Raw genomic sequence first — 27835 nt, 5'->3', positions numbered from 1 at the left:
TTACATACACTACAATCCTCCCTTTTTAGGTTAACAATATATACATATTCCCATTAATATAACATCTTAACATATATACAACTTTATGTGAAACAGTTCACAGATTCAGTCTCTCTGGAGGCTTCCGGACTCTGTCCGGATAAAGCCTCGGTGGTGTAGTCGTTTTCGGTGGTGTAGTAGGTTCTTCTGGCAAGGTCGATTCGGCTTGAAGGACCGTTTCAGGTTCATCGGATTCCAGTATTACCGGATCGGAGGTAGATGCTCTGGGTATCTCTGCTTCAACATTAGACGTATAGAGTTGTGGAGTAGGTTGGGCCTTTGTGGATGATTCTATGATCTGGTCAACATGGTGCCTTATTATGCTTTCACCAATGTCCACGGTATACATCAACGGTCCTAGCCTTTTTCCAATAGTTCCAGGCTGCCATTTCTCGGTACGGTAGTCCCGGGCCAAAACTTGTTGACCTATCTGAAAGGATCTAGTTGGCCTTTCATTCATGCCTTGAAATTGCCGGTTCTCTACGTCCCTTCTGACGTTTGGCTTAATCAAATCCAGCCGGCATCTTATTCTTCTATTGAAAAACATCATGGCGGGAGTTTGGTTTGTGACCGCATGTGTTGCATTCCTGTACGCCAACAAGAAGTTATCTACCTTATGTTGTAGATTTATGTCTTCATTACCCATGGCCTTTATGGCCTTCTTGAAGGTCTGGACAAACCTTTCAGCTAATCCATTGGTGGCGGGATGGTATGGGGCGGATGTATAGTGCTTAACCCCATTGCTTTTTAAGAACTTCCTGAATTCTTCGGACACAAATTGCGGTCCATTATCAGAACAGATCTGTTCCGGCAGCCCATTCCTGGCAAATATGGTCCTTAATACTGTGATGGTTTTTTCCGTGGTGGTGGAGGACATTTTTATTACCTCCGGCCACTTGGAGTGTGCATCCACCGCGATTAAAAACATTGAGTCCATAAATGGACCAGCAAAGTCGATATGTACCCTTTGCCATGGAGATGAGGGCCACTCCCATGGATGCAGAGGAGCTTGTGGTGGCGCGTTTTGGACCTTCTGGCATCCTAGACAGCTCTTGGTTATTTCTTCGATGTCTCCATCAATACCTGGCCACCACACAAACGCTCTGGCTAGGTTCTTCATTTTCACTCCACCCAGATGCCCCTCGTGAAGCTCCTTTAGTACTTTCTGCTGGAGTTTGGGTGGAATCACCACTCTAGATCCACACATCAAGGTTCCTCGGCACACTGACAGCTGTTCTCTTCTGTGCGAAAATGCTGGCAGCATTGGTTCGCCATGTACTGGCCATCCCTCCACCGTTAAATCGTAGACTCGTGAGAGAGTCGGGTCATTTCTTGTTTCCTTTTCGATCATGGAATTTGTTACTGGTAGACATTCCATTATGGTTGAGTGGAACATCTCCACTGGGTCCACTGTAGTCGCCTCTTCTTCCACTGGCAACGGTAGGCGCGATAACCCATCAGCATTTCCATGCTGTTTGGACCTTTTGTATTCGATGTCATATTGGTGTGCCCCTAGTAGAACGGACCACCTCTGTAGCCTTTGTGCTGTCATAGTGGAAACGGCCTTGTTAGGGTTGAATATGGACACCAATGGCTGGTGGTCTGTCAGCAATGTAAACTTCTTGCCCTGCAGGTAATGATTGAATTTCTTTACTCCCCACACAAGGCTGAGAGCCTCCCTATCTATCTGAGCATAATTTCGCTCAGCGGAGGTCAATGATCGGGACGCAAATGCGACTGGCCTTTCCGAGCCATTTGGTAACTTGTGTGAGAGTACAGCTCCAATACCATAAGGGGAAGCATCACAAGCTAGACGAAGAGGTAGTGTTGGGTTGAAGTGAGCCAACACTTCCTCAGAGGTAATCAACGCCTTGCTTCTGCGAAAGGCCTTCTTACAGTCCTCGCTCCACTTCCATGGTACTTCTTTCCGCAACAGAGCATTCAGCGGATGCAGCACCGTGGATAGATTTGGCAGAAACTTATGGTAATAATTAATCAACCCCAGAAACGACCTCAACTGTGATACATTTTCCGGAGCGGGGGCCTTCACGACCGCTTCGATCTTGTCAGGTGACTTGTGCAGCCCCTCTTGGTCAATGACATGACCGCAGTACGAGATCCGTTTCTGGAAGAACTCATATTTCTGGCGATTAATTCGAAGGCCATATTCCTTCAACCTGGTGAGCACCAGTTTCAAATTTGTGAGGTGTTTCTCCTCGTCTTCTCCCATAATCAGGATATCGTCCAAGTAACACTGAGTGCTTGGAATACCCTGTAAGACCTGCTCCATGGCCCTCTGCCAAATTGCTGGAGCCGAAGCTACTCCAAAAACCAGTCTATTATATCGATACAAGCCTCTGTGCGTGTTGATTGTGAGATACTGGCGTGACTCTTCCTCGACCTCCATCTGTAAATATGCTTGTGCCAGGTCTATCTTGGTGAAGTGTTTCCCGCCAGACAATGAAGCAAAGATATCCTCAATCCGCGGAAGCGGGTATTGTACCGTGTGAAGCACCGGATTAACTGTGATCTTGAAGTCTCCGCAGATGCGGACCTTCCCCGGTCCCCCTGGCTTGTTACTTGATGAAGACTTCATGACGGGAACAATGGGCGTGGCCCACTCACTCCAGTCCACCTTCGACAGTACCCCTGCACGTTCAAGCTCTTCCAGTTCTGCCTCCACAGCAGGTCGTATCGCGTAAGGTACCGATCCGGCTTTGAAAAATTTTGGGTTTGCATGTTCTGCAATCTTGATTTTTGCCTTAATTCCTCTCAGTGTTCCCAGTCCCTGCTGGAATACCTCTTTAGCCTCGTCCAATATTCTGGACAACCGTTCAGGTTTGACATCTTTCTTTCCGAAATCTACCGTCATTGTGTTTAGTGAGTGCCAGACTATCTTTATTTTCCTGATCCACTCCCATCCCAGAAGTGGTGGACCTCCCTCGGGTAGTACATATAAGTCCATTCCTTGGTGATCTTTGCCCTTGTGTCTCACCTTGACTTTTATCTTTCCGATGGGGTATACTTTATGCCCCGTGTATGTCTGCAATACTATCTCCGTATCCCGTAGGGGAATATGTTTGAATAACTTTTTGTAATCTTGTTTATTCATGACCGTCAACGTCGATCCGGTGTCCACTTCCATCTTCACTTGGACTTTTGCAATCTGCAGTGTGACCCAGATAGTTTGTCGGTCAGCTTCTTTACTCACATTGTGAATCCTCAGACTACCCAGTTCCTTGCTGTTGGGGTCTGAATCCGAATTCAGTTCATCTGGACTCTTCACAGTCACCTTATGTACCTTTCTGTACTTCTTCTGCAGTGACTTATTGTTGCTGGTCTTCTTTCCTGACCGGCATACTTTAGCTATGTGACCAAGTTTGCCACATTTTCTACATTCCTGGTTTTTAAACCGGCATTGGTTCTGGTCGTGTGTTGTCTTCCCACAACGGTAACATTTCGTTGTACCCGAAGTCATTTGATCCACACTGAGTACCGCTGTCTTCAGCTGCATTTCCGCCGTGCCTCTCGCTGCGGCTTCGTGCGATGCTGCAATAAGGACAGCCTTATCAAGTGTAAGATCGTTCTCTTCGAGCAGTCGCTTTTGTGTTCCTTCCTTCGACATCCCGCACACGAACTTGTCTCTCAGTGCCTCTGTCAGATTTACCCCAAACTGACAGTATTTTGCTAGCCTACGCAGTTCAACCAGGTACTCCGCGTTGCTTTCCTCCTTTAGTTGCGTTCTCCCATAAAATTTAGCTCGTTCCGCTAACATCAGCGGTGTGGGGTTCACATGATCCTTCAGGACAGCACCAATATTAGCGAAAGACTGATCCGTCGGTTTAGCTGGTGATAGAAGATGCTTCAATAACCCGTATGTCTTCGCACCCATTGAGTTTAGTAAGGTTAGAGCTTTATCATAATTTGCTATCTTATTGACCTTACAATATATCTCGATGCGTTCTACATACGTGGTCCAATCTTCCACATCAGAATCGAATTCGTTGATGTTGCCACGCTTAGGCATCTTCACAATCTTCCTGAGAAACAACAACGAAATTTTTCTTTAACTTTTTTTTTTCCAAAAATGGCGGTTTCCCGCGCTTGTCTTCTTCCCCGCCCACTTTCAAAATGGCGGTTTCCCGCTCCTGTCTTCTTCTCCGCCTACTGGCGGGAGGGGTAAGCTTTTCCCTCGGGCGACGACCACTGGCTTTCGGGGTTCGCAGCCTGCGCGCCGGCTTCAGTGCGTTCTTTGTTCCCTTTTCTCGGCAGGGCAACCGGCGCTGGGGACAACCCGTTGACGGCGAACAGTTCCAGCCGCTGGCTGAATCTCCTCGGTCTCCCTCGCTCGGCTCTGTCTCTCCCGCTCGCTCGGGCTCTGTCTCTCCCTCAGCGGCTTCCAATCGCGCCTCCCAGCCCTCTCGCAGTCCGGTCCTTTCCTCCCCCGGCTGCGGCTGAGTTCTCCGCGGTTTCTTATTTTTATTTCTTCCCGCGCCTTACGATCCCGGTCGCAGCGCCTCGCGGCCTCGGTAGCTGCCCGGCCTTTCGCCGGTCGCGGTCGAGCTGTCTCACGACGCTGTTGCGTCTCCCAGCCCGCTTGTAGCCCGGTCTCTCACACCGGCTGCGTTCCCGCTGGTAGCCCGGTCTCTCACACCGGCTGCGTTCCCGCTTGCACCGCGGTTTCCGTGCCCCACGCTGCCCCAGTCTCAGCGCCTCTGGGCCTGACTTCTGTCCGGCTCCTTTCCCCCCGACCGTGATCGAGTTCACCGCCCTTCCTCCGTTCTTTTTTTTTTCCCCCCTACTCACAGTCAACGTGGCCGACTTGCTTCTCGTGGCTGATCGGCTCACTCACCACCGTGGCAGAAGGAACGATCACTGCCTGTTGCTGATGGAAGGCTTCGTGTCTGAATTCTTCCTTCTTCCTTGCTCTGCAGACTCGAGTCTTCTCTCAGCAGAATGACGAGGGCGGGTGCCTCCTCTCGACGCTCGTTAACTGCTTCGGATGTATCGCTGCCGCAGGGTAAGATCGACCTCGTCGCCACTGTAAAGTCTGTCGGTTATATGGTGAATTAATACACAGACTACAAGAGTAACTTTAACAGGACTTTACTATTCGAAGGTCAGGGCGAATCTGCCCAATCAATCCTTACACAGCACGTATATACCGGTGTGGTCACCACCGGTATTACAGTATACAGTAGCCAAGACAAAGTAGTGCAACCCTTAAAATAGTTCTCTTAAAGGTGGAACGTTACATACACTACAGTTTTCGCCCTTTTTTATAAATTTGATGCAATTCTTAAGCTCTGTTTCAAACCAAATCAGTATGTCTCCAGAGTCTCTGCCTTGGGTTACTCCTGGTTTCTCACTGAGAGTGCCACCAGTGGCCTGGAGGAGGAATTGCAGCTCCTGTTTGAGAGGCAGCAGCGCCACCAGTGGCCCGGAGGAGGAATTGCTGCTCCTATTTGAGAGGCAGCAGCACCACCAGTGGCCTGGAGGAGGAATTGCAGCTCCTCACTTACAGCGCCATCCGTGCCTGGGAGGAGGATTTGCAGCTTCTCACTGAGAGTGCCACCAGTGGCCTGGAGGAGGAATTGCAGCGCCTGTTTGAGGGGCAGCAGCGCCACCAATGGCCCGGAGGAGGAATTGCAGCTCCTCGCTGAGCGCGCCACCAATGGCCCGGAGGAGGAATTGCAGCTCCTGATGGGGAGGCTGCAGCGCCACCAAGCGACTGGGAGGAGACACAGGTGGTGTCCGACCAGGCTCGACATCGCCTCCTGGTGGTTGAATGATAGTGAGTTCCCAATCTCGGCCTGGCTGTCCCGCAAGCTTGTCCACAGAAGGAGGCCATTCAGCCCATCGAGTCAGCGCCGACTCGTTCGAAGACCAATCCAATTAGTCCAACTCTCCTCTGCTCTTTCCTCTGGTTCTTTTGCCAATCGCCTTAAATCTGTGTCCTCTGGTTCTTGACCCTTCGGCCATTGGAAACAGTTTCTCTTTATTTACTCGATCTAAACCCTTCATGGTTTTAGAGGGTAATGGGAGACAGTGGCTAATAATTCTCTTTGTTCATCTTCCGGGGTGAGATGTTAAACCCGAGGCCCCCGTCTGCTCTCTCAGGTGGACGTAAAAGATCCCACGGCCGCTATTGGAAGAAGAACAGGGTGGGAGTTCTCCCCGGTGTCCTGGGGGCCAATATTTATCCCTCAATTCAACATCACTAAAAACAGACGATCTGGTCATTTATCACATTGCTGTGTGTGGGAGCTTGCTGTGCGCAAATTGGCTGCCGCGTTTCCTACATTACAACAGTGACCACACTTCAAAAAAAGTCCTTCATTGGCTGTGAAGCTCTTTGAGACGTCCGGTGGTCGTGAAAGGCGCTATATAAATGCAAGTCTTTCTTTAACATTCACCAGAACCATACCCGGGGTTGAAAGGGTTAAATTCCGAGGACAGGTCGCACAGACTGGGCTTGTGTTCCCTCGACTGTAGAAGATTAAGGGGGGATCTGATCGAGGTGTTTGAGATGATTAAAGGATCAGATCGGGTCGATCGAGAGAGAAACTATTTCCTCTGGTGGGGGGAGTCCAGAACAAGGGGGCAGAACCTTCACATTCGAGCCAGGCCGTTCAGGGGTGATGTCAGGAAGCACTTCTTCACACAAAGGCTGGTGGAAATCTGGGACTCTCCCCCCCAAAGAGCTGTCGAGGCTGGGGGTCAATTGGAGCAAAAAGATCCCACGGCCACTATTGGGAGAAGAGCAGGGGCGAGTTCTCCCTGGTGTCCTGGGGCCAGTATTGATCCCTCACTGAAGGTGTTGTTGGCCTTCAGTGTGCCAGTGCAGCCTTCGGTCGCCTGAGGAAGAGAGTGTTTGAAGACCAGGACCTCAAACCCGGCACCAAGCTCATGGTCTACAGAGCAGCAGTGATACCCGCCCTGCTGTATGCCTCAGAGACATGGACCATGTACAGCAGGCACCTCAAAGCACTGGAGAGGTCCCACCAACGCTGCCTCCGTAAGATCCTGCAAATCCATTGGCGGGATAGGCGCACTAACGTCCGTGTTCTCGCTCAGGCCAACATCCCCAGCATCGAAGCTTTGACCGCGCTCGATCAGCTCCGATGGACGGGTCACATTGTCCGCATGCCCGATACGAGACTCCCAAAACAAGCGCTCTACTCGGAGCTCCGACACGGCAAGAGAGCCCCAGGTGGGCAGAGGAAACGCTTCAAGGACACCCTCAAAGCCTCCTTGGAAAAAGCGTAACATCCCCCATCGACACCTGGGAATCCCTGGCCCGAGACCACAGCACAAAGTGGAGGAGAAGCATCCGGGAAGGCACCGAACGCCTCGAGCCTCTTCGCCGGGAGCAAGCGGAAGCCAAGTGCAAACAACGCAAGGAGCGCACGTCAACCCAAGCACCCCACACCCACCCGCCCCTTCAACCACCGTCTGCCCCACCTGTGACAGAGACTGTAGGTCCCGCATTGGACTCATCAGTCACCTGAGAACTCATTTTTAATGTGGAAGCAAATCATCCTCGGTTCCGAGGGACTGCCTAAGAAGAAGGAGATTTATCCCTCAATCAACATCACTAAAAACAGATGATCTGATCATTTATCACACTGCTGTTTGTGGGAGCTTGCTGTGCGCAAATTGGCTGCCGCGTTTCCTACATTACAACAGTGACCACACTTCAAAAAAAGTCCTTCATTGGCTGTGAAGCGCTTTGGGATGTCCTGAGGTGCTGAGAGGTGCTATATAAATGCAAATCTCGCTTTTGTTCTACTCAAGGTCTCCTCATAGGGCAAACGGATATTAAACTCGCCAAGGCATCTTCGGCAGCACCTCCCAAACCCGCCACCTCTTCCGCCTAGAAGGACGAGGGCAGCAGGCGCAGGGGAACACCGCCACCTCCAAGTTCCCCTCCCAGTCACACACACCATCCTGAGTTGGAAATATCTCGGCCGTTCCTTCATCGTCGCTGGGTCAAAATCCTGGAACTCCCTCCCTAACAGCGCTGTGGGAGTACCTTCACCACACGGGACTGCAGCGGTTCAAGAAGGCGGCTCACCACCACCTTCTCAAGGGCGATTAGGGATGGGCAATAAATGCTGGGCCTCGCCAGCGACGCCCACATCCCATAAACGAATTTTAAAAAAAATCTTTTAAAAAGTCCCATTAAATTCTAAAAGATATCAACTTCTATTAAAGCCATTAAAAATGCAATTTCCTATTAAGCCCTAAAAAAGTTTAAAATTTATATTTAATATTGTCACCACGCCATTAAGATCCCATTAGGAACAGGAGGAGGCCGTTCAGCCCCCTCGAGCCTGTTACATTAGGAACAGGAGGAGGCCGTTCAGCCCCTCGAGCCTGTTACATTAGGAACAGGAGGAGGCCATTCAGTCCCCTCGGGCCTGTTACATTAGGAACAGGAGGAGGCCGTTCAGCCCCCTCGAGCCTGTTACATTAGGAACAGGAGGAGGCCATTCAGCCCCTCGAGCCTGTTACATTAGGAACAGGAGGAGGCCGTTCAGCCCCCTCGAGCCTGTTACATTAGGAACAGGAGGAGGCCATTCAGTCCCCTCGAGCCTGTTACATTAGGAACAGGAGGAGGCCATTCAGCCCCCTCGGGCCTGTTACATTAGGAACAGGAGGAGGCCATTCAGCCCCTCGAGCCTGTTACATTAGGAACAGGAGGAGGCCGTTCAGCCCCCTCGAGCCTGTTACATTAGGAACAGGAGGAGGCCGTTCAGCCCCCTCGAGCCTGTTACATTAGGAACAGGAGGAGGCCATTCAGCCCCTCGAGCCTGTTACATTAGGAACAGGAGGAGGCCGTTCAGCCCCTCGAGCCTGTTACATTAGGAACAGGAGGAGGCCGTTCAGCCCCTCGAGCCTGTTACATTAGGAACAGGAGGAGGCCGTTCAGCCCCTCGAGCCTGTTACATTAGGAACAGGAGGAGGCCGTTCAGCCCCTTGAGCCTGATCCACCATTGAATGAGATCATGGATGATCTGTGACCTAACTCCATCCACCCGCCTTTGCCCCATATCCCTTAATACTGCCGTTTGCGGAAGAGAGTTCCAAACTTCTACCACCCTTTGTGTGTCGAAGTGTTTCCTAACTTCACTCCTGAAAGGTCTGGCTCTAATTTTGAGACTCTGCCCCCGAGTCCGAGACTCCCCAACCAGCGGAAATAGTTTCTCTCTCTCTACCCTATCAGTTCCCCTTAATATCCTGAAAACTGCGATCAGATCGACCCCTTAACCTTCTAAATTCTAAGGAATACAACCCCTAAATTCTAAACGATATAAATTTCTATTAAAGCCCTTAAAAAATGCCATTTCCTATTAAGCTCTAAAAAAAATTGGCCTAGAAATTGAGTTTGCGCTGCGCCAGGGCTTTAGCGCCAGAAGTTAGCGCCGGCGCTAAGTCCCTTTGCGCGCGCCAAAAATTCAGTAGCGCCGCGCCCAAACGGCTGCCGGCGCTACTGAAGGGTTTTAGCGCCTGAAAACTGGCGCAACGCGCCGCATTGCGGCGCTATTCCGGCGCTGCGGCGCCCGCTGCGGTGCGGCAGGCTCGGGAAGTGCAGGCCTCCTCCTTCCGTTAAGGAGGAGCTGCCTGCACCCGGCCGCGGCCCGCGCAAATCTCTTCAAAAATGAGCCCGGCACCTCGGACAAGTGCCGGGCTTGCATCTGTTCCGGGGGGGGTGGGGGAGAAGTCCGGGGAGGGAGCTGCGGGCAGGCGGCTGGCGGGAAAGCGGCCGGCCGCCGCGCCTCCTTAAAGCGCCGGCGCAGACTCCGGCAACACTCGTTTGCCGGAGTCTTAGTTGCGGCTGCCACTGGCGAGGCGGCCGCAACTGAATTTCGGCTTGGGGCCGGGTTACCCGGCAACCGGGACGCTGCGCACACCGATGACGTCATCGGTGCCGGCGCAGCGCTACCGGTCTACCGCCGCGGAAGGGCCCCAGGCAATTTAGGAACCGGCGCCAATTGCAGCGCTAGGCCCTCTAGCGCCGCAAAATCGGTGCTAAGGGCACTGAATTTCTAGGCCATTGTGTTTAATATTAAAAGTTTAAAATTTCTATTTAATATTTAATATGGAAGTTATGATGAACCTTTATAAAGCTGAAGTGCTCGTGCAGAGAGCCGGCACGGGCTCGAAGGGCCGAAGAGCCTCCTTCTGTGCCGTAACCATTCTATGATTCGAGCCACCCCACTAGATGGAGGCCATGGAGGGAGTGCAGCGAAGATTCACCAAGCTGATACCTGGGATGGCAGGAATGACGTATGAGGAGAGATTGGGTCGATTGGGCTTATACTCGCTGGAGTTTAGAAGAATGAGAGGGGATCTCATTGAAACTTATAAAATTCTGACAGGACTGGACAGACTAGATGCAGGAAGGATGTTCCCGATGGTCGGGGAGTCCAGAACCAGGGGTCACAGTCTAAGGATAAGGGGTAGGCCATTTAGGACTGAGATGAGGAGGAATTTCTTCACCCAGAGAGTGGTGAACCTGTGGAATTCTCTACCACAGAAGGCAGTTGAGGCCAATTCATTAAATATATTCAAGAAGGAGTTAGATATATTTCTTAAGGCTAAAGGGATCAAGGGATATGGGGAGAAGGCAGGGACAGGGTACTGAATTTGGATGATCAGCCATGATCTCATTGAATGGCGGAGCAGGCTCGAGGGGCCGAATGGCCTACTCCTGCTCCTATCTTCTATGTTTCGATGTTAGATCCCATTAAATTCTATCAAAGCCCTTAAAAAAGTGCAATTTCTTTAAAAAGTTTAAAATTTCTATTTAATATTAAAAGTTTAAATATTAAAAGTTTAAAATTTGTATTTAATATTAAAAGTTTAAGACTTCTAATTAATATTAAAAGTTTAAGATTTGTATTTAATATTAAAAGTTTAAAATTTCTAATTAATATTAAAAGTTTAAAATTTGTATTTGATATTAAAAGTTTAAATATTAAAAGTTTAAAATTTGTATTTAATATTAAAAGTTTAAGATTTCTAATTAATATTAAAAGTTTAAGATTTGTATTTAATATTAAAAGTTTAACATTTCTAATTAATATTAAAAGTTTAAAATTTGTATTTAATATTAAAAGTTTAAAATTTCTAATTAATATTAAAAGTTTAAAATTTGTATTTGATATTAAAAGTTTAAATATTAAAAGTTTAAGATTTGTATTTAATATTAAAAGTTTAAAATTTCTAATTAATATTAAAAGTTTAAAATTTGTATTTAATATTAAAAGTTTAAAATTTCTAATTATTAAAAGTTTAAAATTTCTAATTAATATTAAAAGTTTAAAATTTCTAATTAATATTAAAGGTTTAAAATTTGTATTTAATATTAAAAGTTTAAAATTTCTAATTAATATTAAAAGTTTAAAATTTGTATTTGATATTAAAAGTTTAAATATTAAAAGTTTAAGATTTGTATTTAATATTAAAAGTTTAAAATTTCTAATTAATATTAAAAGTTTAAAATTTGTATTTAATATTAAAAGTTTAAAATTTCTAATTATTAAAAGTTTAAAATTTCTAATTAATATTGAAAGTTTAAAATTTCTAATTAATATTAAAAGTTTAAAATTTGTATTTAATACTAAAAGTTTAAACGTTCTAATTAATATTAAAAGTTTAAAATTTGTATTTAATATTAAAAGTTTAAACGTTCTAATTAATATTAAAAGTTTAAAATTTGTATTTAATATTAAAAGTTTAAAATTTCTAATTAATATTAAAAGTTTAAAATTTGTATTTAATATTAAGTTTAAAATTTCTAATTAATGTTAAAAGTTAAAAATTTCTAATTAATATAAAAGTTTAACATTTGTATTTAATGTAAAAAGTTTGAAATGTCTATTTTAATATTGTAACTAACTAAGAGGACAGGGACAAAAAAATTGCTCATTCCCATACCGGGAGTCGAACCCGGGCCGCCTGGGTGAAAACCAGGAATCCTAACCGCTAGACCATATGGGAAGTCGAGAATTGATATGACGCAGCCGCTATACCAAGCCGAGCAGCGACCTACGTGGCCCCAGATCTTTCCTCACTTCCGTTTGTAGTTCCCTCACCCCGTCGCCTCCCGTCTCGGGCATGCACCGTGCGGGTGCCGGCGGACTACAATCCCCAGGGTTCACCGCGTCCGCATGCGCAGCTGGAGGTGGGGCGGGGCAAAGCAAAATGGGAGGCCGGCGCTGCGGTTGCGCAGTCGCGCCGCCGGCATCCAAATGCCGGCAGGCGTCGGAGAAGCGCATGCGCAGTAACAATGGAGGTCCAACTCGCCAGCCATCCCCAGAATGCATTGCGCGGGCTGCCCATGACCAAAAAAAACCCAAATTTCCCCAATAATTGACATTTTCTTCACACTTTTGCCTCTCTTACTCTTCCTTTTCTGCTGTAAAGATCTGAAAAGTAAACTAGAATTGTGAGGATGGGGGTGCAATCTCTGAATCATTTGCATCTGCGCAACTTAAACATAGAAGATAGGAGCAGGACATTCGGCCCCTCGAGCCTGCTCCGCCATTCAATGAGATCATCGCTGATCATCCAAATTCAGTACCCTGTCCCTGCCTTCTCCCCATATCCCTTGATCACTTTAGCCTTAAGAAATATATCTAACTCCTTCTTGAAGATATTTAATGAATTGGCCTCAACTGCCTTGTGTGGCAAAGAATTCCACAGGTTCACCACTCTCTGGGTGAAGAAATTCCTCCTCATCTCTGTCCTAAATGGCTTACCCCTTACCCTTAGACTGTGACCCCTGGTTCTGGACTCCCCCGCCATCAGGAACAAGCCTCGTAAAGTAAGAATCAGGAGAAGGCCGTTCGGCCCCTCGAGCCTGATCCGCCAGTCAATAAGATCATGACTGATCATCGACCTCAACTCCACTTTCCCGCCCGATCCCCATATCCCTCGATTCCCCTAGAGTCCAAAAATCTCTCGATCTCGGCCTTGAATATACTCAACGACTGAGCCTCCACAGCCCTCTGGGGCAGAGAATTCCAGAGATTCACCGCCCTCTGAGTGAAGAAATTCCTCCTCATCTCAGTCCAAAATGGCCGACCCCTTATCCTGAGACTGTGACCCCTGGTTCTAGACTCTCCAGCCAGGGGGCAAACAGCCTCTCAGCATCTACCCTGTCAATCCCCCCTCAGAATCTTATATGTTACGATGAGATCACCTCTCATTCTTCTAAACCCCAGAGAGTATCGGCCCAATCTACTCCATCTCTCCTCATAGGACCACCCTCCCTAAACCTCTCCGCCTCTCTCTCTCCTCCTTTCAGACGCTCCTTAAAACCAACCTCTTTGACCAAGCTTTTAATCATCTGTCCCAATATCTCCTTATGTGGCTCGGTGTCAAATTTTGCTGGATTTACACTCCCCTGGAGCACCTTGGGACATTTCTATGTGTTATACGCGCTATATAAATGCAAGCTGTTGTTGTTTCCGCAGCCTCTTCGACGCTGTGCCCTTCTGGCCGCTGATGTTGCTCCTCCGACACGTCGCACCATCATTTTTCTGCGTGGCCTTCTCACACAATGAATTCCCCAAATGCCGATGCTAGGGCTCAATTAAGATTTTCAAGACGGAGGTCGATAGATTTTTGCGATCCAAGGGTATTAAGGGTTACGGAGCCAAGACGGGTGGATGGAGTTAGGATACAGATCAGCCACGATCTCACTGAATGGTGGAGCAGGCTAGAGGGGGCTGAATGGCCTCCTCCTGTTCCTAATGTAACAGGCTCGAGGGGGCTGAACGGCCTCCTCCTGTTCCTAATGTAACAGGCTCGAGGGGCTGAACGGCCTCCTCCTGTCCCTAATGTAACAGGCTTGAGGGGCTGAATGGCCTCCTCCTGTTCCTAATGTAACAGGCTCGAGGGGCTGAACGGCCTCTTCCTGTTCCTAATGTAACAGGCTCGAGGGGCTGAACGGCCTCTTCCTGTTCCTAATGTAACAAGCTCGAGGGGGCTGAATGGCCTCCTCCTGTTCCTAATGTAACAGGCTCGAGGGGCTGAACGGCCTCCTCCTGTTCCTAATGTAACAGGCTGGAGGGGCTGAACGGCCTCCTCCTGTTCCTAATGTAACAGGCTCGAGGGGCTGAACGGCCTCCTCCTGCTCCTAATGTAACAGGCTTGAGGGGCTGAATGGCCTCCTCCTGTTCCTAATGTAACCGGCTCGAGGGGCTGAATGGCCTCCTCCTGTTCCTAAAGTAACAGGCTCGAGGGGCTGAATGGCCTCCTCCTGTTCCTAATGTAACAGGCTCGAGGGGCTGAATGGCCTCCTCCTGTTCCTAATGTAACAGGCTCGAGGGGGCTGAATGGCCTCCTCCTGTTCCTGTGTAACTTTCTGGGCACAGCTCAGGACAGCGATTGTCTGCAGGCAATTTGACTGCAGTTGGCATCACAGTCAAACCCAATACTCTTTTTTTAGTGATGTTGGTTGAGGGATAAATATTGGACCCAGGACACCGGGGAGAACTCCCCTCTGACAGGTACAGCACGGTTAGATACAGAGTAAAGCTCCCTCTGCACTGTCCCCATCAAACACTCCCAGGGCAGGTACAGCACGGGTTATTACAGAGTAAAGCTCCTTCTACACTGTCCCATCAAACACTCCCAGGGCAGGTACAGCACGGGTTAGATACAGAGTAAAGCTCCCTCTACACTGTCCCAACACACACTCCCAGGGCAGGTACAGCACGGGTTAGATACAGAGTAAAGCTCCCTCTACACTGTCCCATCAAACACTCCCAGGGCAGGTACAGCACAGGTTAGATACAGAGTAAAGCTCCCTCTACACTGTCCCCATCAAACACTCCCGGGGCAGGTACAGCATGGGTTAGATACAGAGTAAAGCTCCCTCTACACTGTCCCCATCAAGCACTCCCGGGGCAGGTACAGCATAGGTTAGATACAGAGTAAAGCTCCCTCTACACTAGCCCCATCAAACACTCCCAGGGCAGGTACAGCACGGGGTTAGATACAGAGTAAAGCTCCCTCTACACTGTCCCCATCTCTGCCTCCCTCACCCAGCCAATGGAGAGACTCCCCTCAGCCTGTGATAGAACCTGGAAGGACAAGTTTGAAGTCCTGACCGCCAACCGGAGATTGATCGTCTATTGAAAGAGGCTCAGCCAATGTTTTTGGAGATTGTTCCACTTTTTTAATGAATTTCTCGCTTGCATTGGAAACGCTGCCAAGCCATCTCTATCCAACCTCAGGTAACAGCATGCAGGTTCGATAAGCGTGGAGTCCAACTGGACAAGAGCAAATACAAGTTGCGGTTGCATGCTTCTGACATTTCCAGAACACAGACATCTGCAGGCACGTCTCCCGGCCTAGGTTAGGCTTCGAAGTTCTCACACAATGAGACGGAACCACTTCCATCCTCCTGGCCGGCACCCTCCCCGGCCGCGGTCAATGGACCCGTCTGCCGACGAGGTCGTCCGTTGAATCCCATTGTCCAGGGGGCCGGTGATGTCATCGGGCGGAACTGTCCATGTGGGAAGGAGGGGGTTGGGGTGGGAGGGTGAGTCGATGGTCAGTGGTTGGGTGAGAGGGAAATATTTGCAGTTAGGCCCGCCCTCCTCCTCCGCCGCCTCTTCCCTCCTCGGCCTTGCTCTGGCCGCCTCGCCCGAGCGGAACTCTTCGCCGTCATTCGGCCCGAGGCCGAGCCTGCGACACTCGCCGAGGAGGTGGAGCTGTAACCCTGTCCGATTGCATCCCGAATCTCCTCAGCACCCCACCACCCACCTGCCACCTCCCTCATCCCCCGCCATCACCTCAATCCAGGGCGGCGGAGAGCGTAGAGGACACCTGTAGCCCCCCTCCCCCTACAAGCCAGCCAGCTGCTCCTGTCCACCTCAGCACGGTTGAGGCGGCCCACAAGAGGAAAGGGGGCGGCCCCATTTTCTCAATGATAAATTCCGCTAATTTTTTCTCTCTCTCTCTCCGGTTAATCCCCCGCCTCCTTTCCCAATCTCCTTGTTCCCCTGCCCCTGCCAAAGACGATCCGCATTGGCGAGCAGCGTGACCATGGCGACAGCCAACATGGCCGCCGTGGCCTGCTGACGGGAAGTGGGAGCGGGAGAGCATGGAAGGGCCATGCCTGGGCTTTCCCCCTTGCCCAAGAGCCGGCCGGGAGAATCTGGTGGGCCCTCCCTGCCCGCAAACCCCCAAACCCCAACCAGATTGCCAGTCCATCCCCAAAGGCTTCCCCCGCCCGCCCCGCCTGGCGCTCCTTCACTAAACTCCATCTGGCTGCCATCTTTTCCCACCCCCCTTCCATCAGCTCCAACACCTTCTTTTCCCTGTCGGACCCGCGGTGGGAGCACCGACCGCCCTTCCTCGCCCCCCCACCACCACCACCACCCCAGGTGCCTCACCCTGCTGGAGCCAAACAGTGTCGGCCGGGCTATTCGACTGCAAGAGGCGGCGGCGAAGCGGGGGACTGCAGCCGAACCCTGACCCCCTCACCCCACCCATGCCCCCAGACCGACGCGCACCCTCTCCAGCAGGTTAACGGTCAAGAGCAAGCTTGGCTTCCACCCTCGCCCACCCGCCCACAGGGCACTGAGGCCAACGGTAAGGCCTCCCTACTGCTGCCCCACAGGAACTCGGCCTGACTTAACCATCCAAGCCAACAAGGGGGGGGTGGGAGAGGGGGGAGCATGTGTCCACCACCAATTAGCGGCTTGGGAAGAATTCAAGATGGACGCCTCTCTGAGGCGCAATTGGCGCCAAGCAGCCTCACAAACACGTGGCCCGCGAGCGTCGGCCACGGCCGTCGGCCATCTTGATCCTCAGCCATCTTGATCCGCGGCCATTGGCCATCTTGATCCTCGGCCATCTTGACCCGTGGCCGTCGGCCATCTTGATCCGCGGCCGTCGGCCATCTTGATCCTCGGCCATCTGGAGCCGCGGCCGTCAGCCATCTTGATCCTCAGCCATCTTGATCGGCGGCAGTCGGCAGTTCAACGACGCCGCTCCGACCAGCGTCCCCAGGGTGGGTGGCGAACAAGGTGGCAGCACGTCTCCTGCCGTAGCGTCTTCGACCAGGGAGGACGGGGAGGGGGCGCACAGTCCGGGATCCGTCGGAGGGGAGGGCCGTGGCGAGAGCCTTCCGCCCGGGAGGAGGAGGGAGGGGAACATGGCGGCCGCCAAAGGGACGAGGCCATCGAAAGCGGGCATGCCAACAGCACCAGAGTGGATTCGCAACTTTGATACAACAGCGCAGCCGTGTCACAAGGGAGGGCGCTCGCCATCACTGGGAGCAAGGGTCGTTGAGGTGTTGTGGGGGGACGGTGGGGATAGAGTCCAGGCCGCTGCACACCAGCTAGAAACAAATCAACAAGAGACACGGTTACCATCGAATCAGAGCTACTTACGGCACAGGAGGAGGCCATTCGGCCCACTGTGTCCGCGCCGGCCTAATCCCACTTTCCAGCTCTTGGTCCGTAGCCCTGTAGGTTACGGCGCTTCAAGTGCGTATCCAAGGACTTTTTAAATGTGATGGGGGTTTCTGCCTCGATCACCCTTTCAGGCAGTGAGTTCCAGACATCGAAACATAGAAGATAGGAGCAGGAGTAGGCCATTCGGCCCCTCGAGCCTGCTTCGCCATTCAATGAGATCATGGCTGATCATCCAAATTCAGTACCCTGTCCCTGCTTTCTCCCCATATCCCTTGATCCCTTTAGCCTTAAGGAATATATCCAACTCCTTCTTGAATATATTTAATGAATTGGCCTCAACTGCCTTCTGTGGTAGAGAATTCCACAGGTTCACCACTCTCTGGGTGAAGAAATTCCTCCTCATCTCAGTCCTAAATGGCTTACCCCTTATCCTTAGACTGTGACCCCTGGTTCTGGACTCCCCCGCCATCGGGAACATCCTTCCTGCATCTAGTCTGTTCAGTCCTGTTAGAATTTTATAAGTTTCAATGAGATCCCCTCTCATTCTTCTAAACTCCAGCGAGTATAAGCCCAATCGACCCAATCTCTCCTCATACGTCATTCCTGCCATCCCAGGTATCAGTCTGGTGAATCTTCGCTGCACTCCCTCCATGGCAAGAACATCCTTCCTCGGATAAGGCGACCAAAACTGCACACAATACTCAAGGTGTGGTCTCACCAATGCCCTGTACGAAGGCCAACATACCATTTGCCTTCTTAACCGCCTGCTGCACCTGCATGCTTACCTTCAGCGACTGGTGCACAAGGACACCCAGGTCTCGTTGCACTTCCCCTTCTCCCAATCTATTGCCGTGGTGTATTTGGACTTTCAGAAGGCTTTCGATAAGGTCCCGCATAAGAGACTAGCGTGTAAAGTTAAGGCACATTGGTATTGACTTGGATAGAGAACTGGTTGGCAGACAGGAAGCAAAGAGTTGGAATAAACGGGTCTTTTTCCGAGTGGCAGGCAGTGACTAGTGGGGTACCGCAGGGATCGGTCCTTGGACCCCAGCTATTCACAATATATATTAATGATCTAGACAAGGGAACTAGATGTAATATCTCCAAGTTTGCAGACGACACAAAGCCGGGTGGGCGTGTGTGCTGTGAGGAGGATGCAGAGAAACTCCAGTATGATTTGGACAGGTTGGGCGATTGGGCAGATGCATGGCAGATGCAGTATAATGTGGATAAATGCGAGGTTATCCACTTTGGTGGCAAAAACAGGAAGACAGATTATTATCTGAACGGCAATAGATTGGGAGAAGGGGACGTGCAACGAGACCTGGGTGTCCTTGTGCACCAGTCGCTGAAGGTAAGCATGCAGGTGCAGCAGGCGGTTAAGAAGGCAAATGGTATGTTGGCCTTCGTAGCGAGAGGGTTTGACTACAGGAACAAGGATGTCTTGCTGCAGTTGTACAGGGCCTTGGTGAGACCACATCTTGAGTATTGTGTGCAGTTTTGGTCGCCTTATCTGAGGAAGGACGTTCTTGCCATGGAGGGAGTGCAGCGAAGATTCACCAGACTGATACCTGGGATGGGAGGAATGACGTATGAGGAGAGATTGGGTCGATTGGGCTTGTACTCACTGGAGTTTAGAAGAATGAGAGGGGATCTCATTGAAACTTATAAAATTCTAACAGGACTAGACAGACTAGATGCAGGAAGGATGTTCCCGATGGCGGGGGAGTCCAGAACCAGGGGTCACAGTCTAAGGATAAGGGGTAAGCCATTTAGGACTGAGATGAGGAGGAATTGCTTCACCCAGAGAGTGGTGAACCTGTGGAATTCTCTACTACACAAGGCAGTTGAGGCCAATTCATTAAATATATTCAAGAAGGAGTTGGATATATTTCTTAAGGCTAAAGGGATTAAGGGATATGGGGAGAAGGCAGGGACAGGGTACTGAATTTGGATGATCAGCCATGATCGCATTAAATGGCGGAGCAGGCTCGAGGGGCCGAATGGCCTCCTCCTGCTCCTATCTTCTATGTTTCTATATTCTATGCCTTGGCTAATAAAGGCAAGTCATAGAGTCATAACGGCACAGAAGGAGGCCATTCGGCCCATCGAGTCCGTGCCGGCTCTCTGTAGGGCCAATCCAGTCAGTCTCATTCCCCCGCCCTATCCCCGTAGCCCTGCGAGTTTATTTCCCTCGAGTGCCTATCCCGTCTCCCCTCGAGAACATCCGAGTGTCTCCGCTTCCGCCCCTTCCGTCGGCAGCGAGTTCCAGGGCCTCACCACTCGCCGCGTCAAAAAGTTTTTCCTCTTAACCGCCTTATCTACCTGTCCTGCTACCTTCAGCGATCGGTGGACGTGCGCTCCAAGGTCTCCCTGTTCCTCTACACTACTCGGTGGAGCACATAGACGCTTGCACATACGTAGAGTATCCAGTTAATGGTAGGAGTCTTCAGGAATTACAGATTAAGGATTTAAGTCTAAGAGTAAAGACGTCTTAACTGCAATGATATAGGGCCTTGGTGAGACCACACCTGGAGTATTGTGTACAGTTTTGGTCTCCTTACTTAAGGAAGGATATACTTGCCATAGAGGGAGTGCAACGAAGGTTCACCAGACTGATTCCTGGGATGGGGGGATTGTCCTATGAGGAGAGATTGAGTAGACTAGGCCTATATTCTCTAGAATTTAGAAGAATGAGAGGCGATCTCATTGAAATTCTTAAGAGGGCTTGACAGGCTCGAAGCTGAGAGGTTGTTTCCCCCCCTGGCTGGAGAGTCTAGAACCAGGGGTCACAGTCTCAGGATAAGGGGTCGGCCATTTAGGACTGAGATGAGGAGGAATTTCTTCACCCAGAGGGCGGTGAATCTTTGGAATTCTCTCCCCCAGAGGGCTGTGGAGGCTCAGTCGTTGAGTATATTCAAGGCCGAGATCGAGAGATTTTTGGACTCGAGGGGAATCGAGGGATCGAGGCGGGAAAGTGGAGTTGAGGTCGAAGATCAGCCACGATCTTATTGAAAGGCGGAGCAGGCTCGAGGGGCCGAATGGCCTCCTCCTACTCCTATTTCTTATGTTCTTAACACCCCAGGAGGTAAAAATCACGGAGGCATCCATTTTCTTCGATCGTTTTCGTTTCTTAGTCCTAATAATTTTGGAGGGGAGGGAGGTGGTGGGGGAAGGGCTGTTCGACCGGGTGAGGTCATGTGATACCTCATTAAATAAATTTAAAACAGAAATAGATAGTTTCCTAGAGGTAAAGGGAATTAAGGGTTACGGGGAGCGGGCAGGAAATTGGACATGAGTCTAGGTTCGGAATGGTCATGGCCCTGTGGGTAGTGGAGCGGGCCCAGGGGCCGTGTAGCCTGGTTCTGCTCCTACTGTGTTCTAATTCTGTGTTAGATTTCAGGAGATGGTTTTATTCCTGTTCCTGGCTGGGGTGGAGATCGCCTTTACAGAAGGTAAGTACTGTAGAAAACATAGGGACAGAGTGATCTCCTGGAAGAATTTCGATCGCCTAGATGGGTCGGAGAGGAATTTCCCAGATTTGTTTCTCCCAAATTGGCCATGGGGTCTTTTATCTGGTTTTTCGCCTCTCCCGGGAGATCACATGGGTTCGGGTGGATGCAGAGTGATAGAAGATTTGAGGTTAGGATCAGATCAGCCATGATCTTATTGAATGGTGGAGCAGGCTCGAGGGGCCGATTGGCCTACTCCTGCTCCTATTTCTTATGTTCTTATGATACGACCACCAGGAATAGGGCGCCCAGGGTGGGCAGCCCGAGTTAATGGCGCGCTTATCTGGTCGATTTTGCCGTTGCCACTTGGCACCGAGACCCAATCTATACCTCCTCCCCCCACCCTGAATGCTGCCACTGGCCTGTTGAGGACTCCCATCTCTCCGGCCCCTTTCCCCACCTCAGGAAGTCCCAAAGCCCTTCACAGCCAATGAAGGACTTTTTCTGAAGTGTGGTCACTGTTGTAATGTAGGAAACGCGGCAGCCAATTTGCGCACAGCAAGCTCCCACAAACAGCAATGTGATAAATGACCAGATCATCTGTTTTAGTGATGTTGGTTGAGGGATAAATATTGGCCCCAAGGCACCGGGGCGAACTCCCCCCTGCTCTTCTTCCAATAGTGGCCGTGGGATCTTTTACATCCACCTGAGAGGGCAGACGGGGGCCTCGGGTTTAACGTCTCATCCTGAAAGATGGCACCTCCGACAGTGCGGCGCTCCCTCAGTACTGCCCCTCCGACAGTGCGGCGCTCCCTCAGTACCGCCCCTCCGACAGTGCGGCGCTCCCTCAGTACCGCCCCTCCGACAGTGCGGCGCTCCCTCAGTACCGCCCCTCCGACAGTGCGGTGCTCCCTCAGTACTGCCCCTCCGACAGTGTGGCGCTCCCTCAGTACTGGCCCTCCGACAGTGCGGCGCTCCCTCAGTACTGCCCCTCCGACAGTGCGGCGCTCCCTCAGTACCGCCCCTCCGACAGTGCGGCGCTCCCTCAGTGCCGCCCCTCCGACAGTGCGGCGCTCCCTCAGTACTGGCCCTCCGATAGTGCGGCGCTCCCTCAGTACCGCCCCTCTGACAGTGTGGCGCTCCCTCAGTACCGCCCCTCCGACAGTAGGGCGCTCCAATTCAGGTCCTTCCTGGGCTGCGGGCCTCAGTACCATACCATAGTAGGAACTGGGCTATTGGGGAGGAGCGAGTTGTAAATCCGCTCACCCACCACTCCCTCAATGGGCAAAGTTACCTCACCTGATTGGTCCTCGCCTTATGTGCTCATTGAGGCCTCTTCATCCCCACTGCCAACCTGCAGCTTGCACATGTGACGTACGACGGCAGTCGCATTGAATGCACGCTGCAACAAAGAATGCATTTTCATTACATTGCCTCCAGCTCACACTGAGGGGTGTGGGGTATATCAGAGTGTTACAGTGAGGGGTGTGGGGTATATCAGAGTGTTACAGTGAGGGGTGTGGGGTATATCAGTGTTACAGTGAGGGGTGTGGGGTATATCAGAGTGTTACAGTGAGGGGTGGGGTACATCAGAGTGTTACAGTGAGGGGTGTGGGGTATATCAGAGTGTTACAGTGAGGGGTGTGGGGTATATCAGAGTGTTACAGTGATGGGTGTGGGGTATATCAGAGTGTTACAGTGAGGGGTGTGGGGTATATCAGAGTGTTACAGTGAGGGGTGTGGGGTATATCAGAGTGTTACAGTGAGGGGTGTGGGGTATATCAGTGTTACAGTGAGGGGTGTGGGGTATATCAGTGTGTTACAGTGAGGGGTGTGGGGTATATCAGAGTGTTACAGTGAGGGGTGTGGGGTATATCACAGTGTTACAGTGAGGGGTGTGGGGTATATCAGGGTGTTACAGTGTGGGGTGTGGGGTATATCAGAGTGTTACAGTGAGGGGTGTGGGGTATATCAGAGTGTTACAGTGAGGGGTGTGGGGTATATCAGAGTGTTACAGTGAGGGGTGTGGGGTATATCAGAGTGTTACAGTGAGGGGTGTGGGGTGTATCAGAGTGTTACAGTGAGGGGTGTGGGGTATATCAGAGTGTTACAGTGAGGGGTGTGGGGTATATCAGTGTGTTACAGTGAGGGGTGTGGGGTATATCAGAGTGTTACAGTGTGGGGTGTGGGGTATATCAGAGTGTTACAGTGAGGGGTGTGGGGTATATCAGTGTGTTACAGTGAGGGGTGTGGGGTATATCAGAGTGTTACAGTGAGGGGTGTGGGGTATATCAGTGTGTTACAGTGAGGGGTGTGGGGTATATCAGAGTGTTACAGTGAGGGGTGTGGGGTATATCAGTGTGTTACAGTGAGGGGTGTGGGGTATATCAGTGTGTTACAGTGAGGGGTGTGGGGTATATCAGAGTGTTACAGTGTGGGGTGTGGGGTATATCAGAGTGTTACAGTGAGGGGTGTGGGGTATATCAGTGTGTTACAGTGAGGGGTGTGGGGTATATCAGAGTGTTACAGTGAGGGGTGTGGGGTATATCAGTGTGTTACAGTGAGGGGTGTGGGGTATATCAGTGTGTTACAGTGAGGGGTGTGGGGTATATCAGAGTGTTACAGTGAGGGGTGTGGGGTATATCAGTGTGTTACAGTGAGGGGTGTGGGGTATATCAGAGTGTTACAGTGAGCGGTGTGGGGTATATCAGAGTGTTACAGTGAGGGGTGGGGTACATCAGAGTGTTACAGTGAGGGGTGTGGGGTATATCAGAGTGTTACAGTGAGGGGTGTGGGGTATATCAGAGTGTTACAGTGAGGGGTGTGGGGTATATCAGAGTGTTACAGTGAGGGGTGTGGGGTATATCAGAGTGTTACAGTGAGGGGTGTGGGGTATATCAGAGTGTTACAGTGAGGGGTGTGGGGTATATCACAGTGTTACAGTGAGGGGTGTGGGGTATATCAGGGTGTTACAGTGTGGGGTGTGGGGTATATCAGAGTGTTACAGTGAGGGGTGTGGGGTATATCAGTGTGTTACAGTGAGGGGTGTGGGGTATATCAGAGTGTTACAGTGTGGGGTGTGGGGTATATCAGAGTGTTACAGTGAGGGGTGTGGGGTATATCAGTGTGTTACAGTGAGGGGTGTGGGGTATATCAGAGTGTTACAGTGAGGGGTGTGGGGTATATCAGTGTGTTACAGTGAGGGGTGTGGGGTATATCAGAGTGTTACAGTGAGGGGTGTGGGGTATATCAGTGTGTTACAGTGAGGGGTGTGGGGTATATCAGTGTGTTACAGTGAGGGGTGTGGGGTATATCAGAGTGTTACAGTGTGGGGTGTGGGGTATATCAGAGTGTTACAGTGAGGGGTGTGGGGTATATCAGAGTGTTACAGTGAGGGGTGTGGGGTATATCAGTGTGTTACAGTGAGGGGTGTGGGGTATATCAGAGTGTTACAGTGAGGGGTGTGGGGTATATCAGTGTGTTACAGTGAGGGGTGTGGGGTATATCAGAGTGTTACAGTGAGGGGTGTGGGGTATATCAGTGTGTTACAGTGAGGGGTGTGGGGTATATCAGTGTGTTACAGTGAGGGGTGTGGGGTATATCAGAGTGTTACAGCGAGGGGTGGGGTACATCAGAGTGTTACAGTGAGGGGTGTGGGGTATATCAGAGTGTTACAGTGAGGGGTGTGGGGTATATCAGAGTGTTACAGTGTGGGGTGTGGGGTATATCAGAGTGTTACAGTGAGGGGTGTGGGGTATATCAGAGTGTTACAGTGAGGGGTGTGGGGTATATCAGAGTGTTACAGTGAGGGGTGTGGGATATATCAGTGTTACAGTGAGGGGTGTGGGGTATATCAGTGTTACAGTGAGGGGTGTGGGGTATATCAGAGTGTTACAGTGAGGGGTGTGGGGTATATCAGAGTGTTACAGTGAGGGGTGTGGTGTATATCAGAGTGTTACAGTGAGGGGTGTGGGGTATATCAGAGTGTTACAGTGTGGGGTGTGGGGTATATCAGAGTGTTACAGTGAGGGGTGTGGGGTATATCAGAGTGTTACAGTGAGGGGTGTGGGGTATATCAGAGTGTTACAGTGAGGGGTGTGGGGTATATCAGAGTGTTACAGTGAGGGGTGTGGGGTATATCAGAGTGTTACAGTGAGGGGTGTGGGGTATATCAGAGTGTTACGGTGAGGGGTGAGGGGTATATCAGAGTGTTACAGTGAGGGGTGTGGGGTATATCAGAGTGTTACAGTGAAGGGTGTGGGGTATATCAGAGTGTTACAGTGAGGGGTGTGGGGTATATCAGAATGTTACAGTGAAGGGTGTGGGGTATATCAGAGTGTTACAGTGAGGGGTGTGGGGTATATCAGAGTGTTACAGTGAGGGGTGTGGGGTATATCAGAATGTTACAGTGAGGGGTGTGGGGTATATCAGAGTGTTACAGTGAGGGGTGTGGGGTATATCAGAGTGTTACAGTGAGGGGTGGGGTACATCAGAGTGTTACAGTGAGAGGTGTGGGGTATATCAGAGTGTTACAGTGAGGGGTGTGGGGTATATCAGTGTGTTACAGTGAGGGGTGTGGGGTATATCAGCGTGTTACAGTGAGGGGTGTGGGGTATATCAGAGTGTTACAGTGAGGGGTGTGGGGTATATCAGTGTGTTACAGTGAGGGGTGTGGGGTATATCAGCGTGTTACAGTGAGGGGTGTGGGGTATATCAGAGTGTTACAGTGAGGGGTGTGGGGTATATCAGAGTGTTACAGTGAGGGGTGTGGGGTATATCAGAGTGTTACAGTGAGGGGTGTGGGGTATATCAGAGTGTTACAGTGAGGGGTGTGGGGTATATCAGCGTTACAGTGAGGGGTGTGGGGTATATCAGAGTGTTCCAGTGAGGGGTGTGGGTTTTATCAGAGTGTTACAGTGAGGGGTGTGGGGTATATCAGCGTTACAGTGAGGGGTGTGGGGTATATCAGAGTGTTCCAGTGAGGGGTGTGGGTTTTATCAGAGTGTTACAGTGAGGGGTGTGCGGTATATCAGAGTGTTACAGTGAGGGGTGTGGGGTATATCAGTGTTACAGTGAGGGGTGTGGGGTATATCAGGGTGTTACAGTGAGGGGTGTGGGGTATATCAGTGTGTTACAGTGAGGGGTGTGGGGTATATCAGAGTGTTACAGTGAGGGGTGTGGGGTATATCAGTGTTACAGTGAGGGGTGTGGGGTATATCAGAGTGTTACAGTGAGGGGTGTGGGGTATATCAGTGTTACAGTGAGGGGTGTGGGGTATATCAGGGTGTTACAGTGAGGGGTGTGGGGTATATCAGTGTGTTACAGTGAGGGGTGTGGGGTATATCAGAGTGTTACAGTGAGGGGAGTGGGGTATATCAGAGTGTTACAGTGAGGGGTGTGGGGTATATCAGAGTGTTACAGTGAGGGGTGTGGGGTATATCAGAGTGTTACAGTGAGGGGTGTGGGGTATATCAGAGTGTTACAGTGAGGGGTGTGGGGTATATCAGAGTGTTACAGTGAGGGGTGTGGGGTATATCAGAGTGTTACAGTGAGGGGTGTGGGGTATATCAGAGTGTTACAGTGAGTGGTGTGGGGTATATCAGAGTGTTACAGTGAGGGGTGTGGGGTATAGCAGTGTGTTACAGTGAGGGGTGTGGGGTATATCCGTGTGTTACAGTGAGGGGTGTGGGGTATATCAGAGTGTTACAGTGAGGGGTGTGGGGTATATCAGTGTGTTACAGTGAGGGGTGTGGGGTATATCAGAGTGTTACAGTGAGGGGTGTGGGGTATATCAGAGTGTTACAGTGAGGGGTGTGGGGTATATCAGAGTGTTACAGTGAGGGGTGTGGGGTATATCAGTGTTACAGTGAGGGGTGTGGGGTATATCAGAGTGTTACAGTGAGGGGTGTGGGGTATATCAGAGTGTTACAGTGAGGGGTGTGGCATATATCAGTGTTACAGTGAGGGGTGTGGGGTATATCAGAGTGTTACAGTGAGGGGTGTGGGGTATATCAGAGTGTTACAGTGAGGGGTGTGGGGTATATCAGAGTGTTACAGTGAGGGGTGTGGGGTATATCAGTGTGTTACAGTGAGGGGTGTGGGGTATATCAGTGTTACAGTGAGAGGTGTGGGGTATATCAGTGTTACAGTGAGGGGTGTGGGGTATATCAGAGTGTTACAGTGAGGGGTGTGGGGTATATCAGTGTGTTACAGTGAGGGGTGTGGGGTATATCAGAGTGTTATAGTGAGGGGTGTGGGGTATATCAGAGTGTTATAGTGAGGGGTGTGGGGTATATCAGTGTTACAGTGAGGGGTGTGGGGTATGATAAGAATCCTATTCCTCACCTTCCACTGCATCTTTGCATAGTTCTTCCTTATCTGCTCGCTGACCGATTCATGAATATCCTTGTCCAGCGCTGTGTCCCCAACGATCCTGCAAGTCAAAGAGCAAAGGTCACGGTGTTAATCGGTGCTGGGACCCCCTGGCATTTTCCTCAGTGAAGTGCCGTCACCAGATCTGGCAGGTCCCGGGATCTACCAGCCCCAGGGTGAGGTCGGGAGTGTGGTCAAGTGCGATGCCCCCCATGGCGGAACAGGCAGTACTTGGTGTCTAAAGCTCTTCTGTGACTGAGCCCCGACTAGTCAGTGCCTTGCGTTTCTCCACCGCCTTTCACCACCTCAGGGCGTCCCAAAGCACTTCACACCCAATTAAGTCCTTTTTTCGAAGGGTCGCCACTGCCGTAATGTCGGAAACGCGGCAGCCAATTTGCGCACAGCAAGCTCCCACAAACAGCAATGTGATAAATATCCAGGTCATCTGTCTTTTAGTGATGTTGGTTGAGGGATAAATATTGGCCCCAGGACACCGGGGAGAACTCCCCCCTGCTCTTCCTCCAATAG

At 50.6% G+C, this 27835-nt stretch overlaps 1 protein-coding gene and 1 non-coding gene across 3 annotated transcripts in view; both read right to left on the bottom strand.

Moving 5' to 3' along the window:
• Positions 1 to 11976: 11976 nt before the first annotated feature.
• On the bottom strand, positions 11977 to 12048 carry trnae-uuc (transfer RNA glutamic acid (anticodon UUC)). The gene has a single exon. It is a non-coding gene; the product is annotated as a tRNA-Glu (tRNA).
• Positions 12049 to 15212: 3164 nt separating this feature from the next.
• The window catches only part of LOC147086785 (calcium/calmodulin-dependent protein kinase type 1-like), a 52274-nt gene continuing 39651 nt past the window's right edge, over positions 15213 to 27835 (bottom strand). For both annotated transcript variants that reach the window (XM_085978969.1, XM_085978970.1), the window contains exons 10-12: positions 27281 to 27368; positions 22235 to 22337; positions 15213 to 17407 (exon numbers count right to left, since the gene is read on the bottom strand). In XM_085978969.1, the coding sequence (XP_085835095.1) occupies positions 22251 to 22337; positions 27281 to 27368 (175 nt within the window). In that variant the 3' untranslated portion in view covers positions 15213 to 17407; positions 22235 to 22250. The remainder of the gene's footprint in view (positions 17408 to 22234; positions 22338 to 27280; positions 27369 to 27835) is intronic.

This window comes from Somniosus microcephalus, unplaced genomic scaffold, assembly GCF_052327205.1.
Source record: "Somniosus microcephalus isolate GS21.2 unplaced genomic scaffold, FLI_Smic_1.0 unresolved_chr7, whole genome shotgun sequence".
NCBI classification, from domain to species: domain Eukaryota; kingdom Metazoa; phylum Chordata; class Chondrichthyes; order Squaliformes; family Somniosidae; genus Somniosus; species Somniosus microcephalus.
The sequence above is the reverse complement of the archived record's forward strand: the minus strand, read 5'-3'. Positions and strand labels throughout refer to the sequence as shown.